Here is a 6317-nt window from a genome sequence, read left to right as displayed (position 1 = left end):
TGGATCGCTCATTACGTGTCTTCCCACAGTAGAAGATTAAGTATCACAGGATTTGCAGTAAAATCATAAGGGATGGGAATAGTGTATATATCCAACAGTGGTTTGCAAAACCCGAAGACCTTTACCTCAGAAAATGAGGGGCTTGATTTAGCTGCTTATTGCGAAATAGTTGTTCCTATTAATTTCCAGTAATAGTCTTATGGTATGTTGCAGGACAGAATTTAGCTCAGCAAGTTCAGATTAAAACGGTAAGTGATGACCAAAAAATTGTTGAGAAAGTGGTAAATAATTGCAAGGTGTATTATTTCATGAAATATAATGTGGGCTAAGACCTGAACTCTTTGCTGGAGCCTTACACAGGTGAATTGCTGTTGAAATGAAGGTTCCTTTCCCTCCCTTCCTTCTGACCTCTCCGCTTTGCCTTTCTCTTTCATAGGCTGTGACTGAGGCCCAACACAGATGTGTTGGGACTAGGGGTAGACTATCACCCATTTTTGAGAGGATGTCTTCTTCCTCGGGCTCCACAAAGTGTCCTATGGAGACTGTAAAACTGTGTGTAGAGGTGAACAGACCTGCTTCAAATAAGGAGCTGTTGTTAGACCTATCACCCAGCCCCCTAAAGACCTGGTAGAAAAAGTAATGTAAAGTTCTGCTTTTGCTTTTCACAGAATCCTTGGAAGAGATCTTTGTAAAGTCGTGGAAGTACTACTGTCACATCTCTGTGCAAAAATGTCAGAAATAGGGCTGACAGAGATACCAATAGAAAGCTTTTGCACAGCTCTGGTTCTAGCAGAGACCTGAGAGGTGGAGCAGAGCAAAAAAAAAAAAGAGGAGTTAGTGAGTTCTCTTGCTCCACCGTCTGTTCTTCTTGTAACCAAAGGAAGTATCAACGTCTGTGCTCTATGGTAGATATTAATCTCCCATATAGATTTTTTTAGATCCTGTCCTCTTTTCCATAGAAACAAAACACCTTTGGCATACATGGAGATGGTAGCATCTCCAGGTGATGTCGAGGCTGAGATTCTTTTTTGTGTTTATGTTAGACTCTGGTTAGTACTTAAGGCAGCTATTTATGCATCAAATAACTAACACTCAATCCAAAAATAGTCCCTGTTCTGTCTGCCCAAAAACCTGATGTCTTCTAATTCCTTGTTAATACCTGGTGTTTTAAGTCTTGTAAAGTTGACCTACTAGCTTGTGTTTTCAGAGAGAAACCTCTAAGACTTTTTCAAAGCTGCAGTTTCTGTACAGTGCCTCTGCTGTGGTGTGCTGGCAGGCATGATAAGGATTGACATTTTTGACGTCTGTGATTTTTCCTCTCTGCCTCTTGAAGATGTAATACTCTTTACCTGCTTGTTCTGTATCTGTCCCACAAGAACATTTATGCCTCTCCTATAAAAATGTGCCGAAGGCTACTCTGTTCTGCAAAATTTAGTATATTGCCCCTTTGGATTAAAAATAGAAGTAATTTCAGAAATGCAGAGGGTGGGGGTCTCATTTTTGTCATCAGCATTGTGGGAAGCCTGAGGTTCTGTGTCATGTTAGAATTTTATCTTGTTTGCCACATATGTCATGATAAGTGAAAATGAACTGAATAGCTTCTCTGAGTCATCAGTAAATAAAAGTTCATGGGATTGACGGTTTGTTTCAATCAATGGACCTCAAAGTCATGCACTTTTCTAGGCAGCATTGTTGTTCTTCCACATCCTCCTGTGCACGAGGAACTGTAATTATGATAAGCATGATGAATGTGTCAGACTGCGGTGTCTGGCAGTCTTCTGGAAATTCCGTTGTCTGTTTAGACCTGTGAAAAAGCTACCTTTCTTCTGTACTTTGTAACTGGAACAAAAAGTGAAGCAGATGATAAAGAACTTTCTCCTTCATACATCTTTACCCTTCCACCATCCTCACTGTAGACAAAGATGACCCTTCAAGCCAATGCTGCCTAACTTCATAGGTCTTAGCTAGTCTAAGGCGAGATCAGTCGACAGATGCTGTAACCCAGATAATTTGGATATGGTAGTTACCGCTTCTCCTTTCAGCGCTATACTGTTTCAAATGTCTGTTCCCTTGATATCTCCAAATGTCTCACTTTCATCTTTATTCTCATGTTGATTAAAACTGGAGTCTTGATCTTCCCGTATGAAATCAATACATGAAATGGATCCATGGTTGCTGCTATTGGCCAGCGTCTTATAAGCATCTTGGATGTGCTTTCAGAAGTAATATAAAGGAGGAAGTAGCAATGTGTTTATGGAACACATCAGAAGAGTATGTCTCATGGATAAAGGTGAGGGAGAGGAAAGAGATTGTCTCTGGAGAAGTGAATAAATAAGATAATTGCACAACAAATTACTGTAATTAGTGACTGAGGGCACTTAATAGGATAAGGGCAGAAAGGAGAGAAGTACGGGTATGTGATACTGACAGCAATCTTGAAAGGTTTTATCTTCATGGAGTGTGGGTCAATGAAACACTTTGCAAAGGATGCAGAAGACTCAGAGCAATGGGACTGGCTGGTGGGAAGGAGCAGCATAAAGTTATGGGAAATGAAGCTGAAAATTATTTCATGAAAAAAGGGGAGGAGGAGGGATGACATGTGGAGGAAAACATTTTCAGCTAAGAAAAATGCCTATCATCTTGCACTTGATTTCTGTTTATCCAGCTGTATCATGTTCTAGGCCAGAACTGTTTTTTCCTCTGTTTGGAAGGTGCCGTGCATGCTTTCGTATGCTACAGAAAGCAGTAGATACCATACAGTAGGCTATTATTACCTACACAGTAACAATCTAGGTTTGAAGTAACACATCCGGGATTTTTGTCTGTAAAAATTCTACCAAAATCCAGGATTTTTGTGAAAAGTCCATGTGAATTTTTTCCTTGAGTTGACTAAATCTTCAGCAATGAAAGAATATTATTTTACTTCATGATTTAGTTGTCCAGGCCTTGCTCTAATGGTGAGTTATTTATCTTACAGTTGGTATTTGCAAACAGGAGATGCTCCAGAAGAAGAAGAATGCTGTTTTGGTGGATGGGGTCATCCTAAATGGTCCAATAATGGACTCAAAAGCAGGAGAGAAGTTTGTGGAAGAGGCCTGTAAGATTATAATGGAAGAAGTCATTCAGAAAGCTGATGATGTAACAGAAAAGGTAAAGCCATTGAGTGTTGCTGAGAATTTATAACAGAGATAATGAACAGTAAATCAAGTTTTTTCTAAGCTATATTTTATTGCACTTCAAGTAGCCTCAAAATTGCTTCTAGTCAGTGCCTGGCTCTGAAATAAAAAGACAGCCTTACAAATTAAGAAAGATCATATTATAAAACCTTTCAATAACATAATTAACATACATACTTGCCAGAAAATAATGAGTTTTTTCATCTCAGAGTACAATGGTCGCTTTCTTTGAGATGACAAATGGGTGTAGTGTTTTTCTTGTTTGGGGTGGGGGGAGTTACTTCTTTGCTCCTTGGGGGCACTGGTATTGGAGAAGGAGGAACAGTGGATGTGGCACCACTATGAAAGGGCAACATTGTGAGATTGCTATGGGTTTCCCAGAACCCTTGCTTAAGAGGCTGTATGGGAAGAGGAACTGCAAATGAATCATGCTTGTTTTTGAGCATGCACTGGTTGCTCCCACCCCTTGGCAGAACAGCATCTGAAAATGCTGTGATTACGAATCCTTGGCTAAGGACAGAATTTGACCTGCAGGCCTCTGCTTTTCTGCCTTCCAGCATTCCCCTCTCTAATTTTCATGGTCAAGCAATGCCCGAGACACAATAAAACCAAGATGCCGTAAGACCAGTTTACCAGAGATATTTTCTGGTGGCATGCTGCCCTGCAAAGGGCAGTTTTGTGAAACCAGTGCTGAGTGTGGTGCTTACCTTGTACCTTTATAAGCTCTTCCTCTTGGCTAACCTGTTCACTGCTGGTGTCTCCTCCACTCCCCATCACTAGGTTTGTGAATGGCGAGCTCCCGAAACACTGAAGCAGATTCTTGACCTGGAAATGAGGGACACCGGAGAATCTCATCAGAAACTCTTGCAACTCTGCCGGGATGTTATACAATACAGCGTCAAAACCAGTAGGAATGTGATTTCTAGTGAAGTTATTTTGTATGCTAACTTAGAAAGACAGAATAATGTTTAGGAAGTTCTGTTGCCTTTCATGAAACCGGGGGTGTGAATGTTTGTTTTCTGCCTGCCTATACAAGTATGCAAACATTTGGCCGTATTTCCGTTGTTTGACTGAATGCTGGTAACCATAGGTTTGACTAAAATGTCTAATCATGGCAAACTAATAGAAAATTAGTTCCTGTAATGCTGTTGACATCAATGGTAGATTCTGTCATTTTGAAGTCTCGTGAAAGTCACCTAGACAGGTATGATATAACAATCTAGCAAAACAGGCAGGAGAAGGACCTTTGCGTGTGATTTCCTGCTGTCTGAGTGGCGAGGAGCGCGGTCGCCATCACTGTGATGAGTCGCCATCCTTAGTGATGATTACCCCACATCTACTATTGTTCTTTTTGAGCAATAGTCTTACAGGGTGTTAATTTGCTGATAGGCAGTAATTCCTGTTCTAGACATTGTGAGAAGAGAGCCTGCAGTGTTTCAGAGACAGTAGAGACCACATCTCTGCAGGATTAGTTCTCTATGGCTAACCTTTCTGCAGCGTGTGTAGTATAATTCAATCTTAGCGAAAAGGGATGAACAACATCTGTTCAGGAAATAGTGCTGTGGATCAGTAGCTCGGGACTTCAGATGTGGCTTAGCTTAGTCTGTGTTTTGGAAAGTGAGAAGGACATTTGATATAGTTAGTTGTGCATTTCCAGGGCCAGTTCCCTGCTACAGTCACTGTTGCTACAAAGTAAAACTGTAAAAGAATTTTGAGAGTGAACGCATGCCTTTGAAAACCATGGAAAAGTAGAAATACTGATCTGCAGGGGGAGTGCACTAATAATATGCAGATATAATTACTGAGTTACTGGAAGGTGTTCCGATTATCTCACTTTTGCAAATTGCCTTTAGATTTTCATTTGTTACACTATGTCACCTTAGAAAGGATATTGTATATAAAAATATGCTGTGCAAACAGTCTTTAATCTAAGTATAAACATTTATTGAAGCACTAGATATAATATAAATGGAGCCATACAATTTACCTGGTTTTGCATGTAAAAGTACTATGCTGAGGATTAAAATGTAGGTGGTGATCCCACTGCTGAACTGAGTTGTTTTTATAGTCAGCAATAGTATAGAATATTCTCATAATTAGTTATATCTCAGTGTTTCAAGGCAGTAAACAAATTCTCTTAACTCGTCATTTTAAGTCTGCAGCAAGTTTTTCCAAGCTGTTACACTGCCTCTCCTCTCAACACTGAGACTTTGGTGGGAGTACAGGCAGAGCTGCCTGGGATCAGCAGGTTCCTGTATTCTACTGCTTAGCAAAATTTGGCTGAACATCCATCACGGCTTCTCAAGACCACTGTTAAAAGCTACTGTATATACTCAATTGTCAATCCCTTTTCTTTTTTTGATTTGTAAAACTTGAGAACAACCCACATTCACTCTGTGCACTACTTACATCTCTCAAACCTTGTTTTGGGACCTGAAAGTGCTTGTTAAATTTACTTTCAAAGGTTTGTCTAACCTAAGAAAAGGACAGTAAGTCCAGAAAATACAAAGAGAATAATGGAGTGAATTGTGGTTTGCAGTGATCAGTGTTCAACTGAGAGGGCCTGTGATATATTCTCTTTTCATGTATATCCTGTCACTGCTTGCTTTTCATCTGTATTTTCAGGTCATCCAAGATTTTTCAATCAGCTGTATGCTGGAATAGATTATTACTCGTTAGTGGCTCGTTTCATTACAGAAGCACTGAACCCAAGTGTGTAAGTGTAGTTCTGTCCTCTTGATGATGAATTAGCATGCTTTTTGGAATAACAGCTTTTTTGGCTTCACCCCCCTTCTGATTTCTGTTTTCAGTGTTACAGAGGAGGTAGGAATTGTGCAGGAATTTGGGAGAGAAAACAGTCTGGATTGGCTGAATAGCTCACCAGAAGGTTGGCTAATCTGATGAGGCCTTTTTTTCTAGTTTGTGAGGTGGGGCTTAAGAGGAGAGACCTTTGTTTTTCAATGCTTTTAAACCTAGACTTTTATCTTAGTGCATAAAAATGGATTAATCAGACTTACTCAGTTGTTCATTTCCCTTGAAGCATTCTGCACAGAGTTGAATGCAAATGGTTACCTGTCTACTGTTTACATGCAAATGTAAAGCCTAAAAAAAAGTAATTGTTGCTTGCAATAGATCATTATA

The 6317-nt window shown here is 39.9% G+C and overlaps 1 protein-coding gene across 1 annotated transcript in view; it reads left to right on the top strand.

Moving 5' to 3' along the window:
- Nucleotides 1-2997: 2997 nt before the first annotated feature.
- Nucleotides 2998-6317, top strand: part of GADL1 (glutamate decarboxylase-like 1) — a gene marked incomplete at its 3' end in the record, with an annotated part of 35199 nt that continues 31879 nt past the window's right edge. The window contains exons 1-3 of the mRNA XM_009578355.1: nucleotides 2998-3150; nucleotides 3957-4083; nucleotides 5802-5892. Coding sequence (XP_009576650.1) covers nucleotides 2998-3150; nucleotides 3957-4083; nucleotides 5802-5892 — 371 coding nt within the window. The remainder of the gene's footprint in view (nucleotides 3151-3956; nucleotides 4084-5801; nucleotides 5893-6317) is intronic.

Source organism: Fulmarus glacialis, unplaced genomic scaffold (genome assembly GCF_000690835.1).
Source record: "Fulmarus glacialis isolate BGI_N327 unplaced genomic scaffold, ASM69083v1 scaffold18815, whole genome shotgun sequence".
NCBI lineage: Eukaryota > Metazoa > Chordata > Aves > Procellariiformes > Procellariidae > Fulmarus > Fulmarus glacialis.
This window is presented reverse-complemented; position numbering and strand designations above follow the sequence as displayed.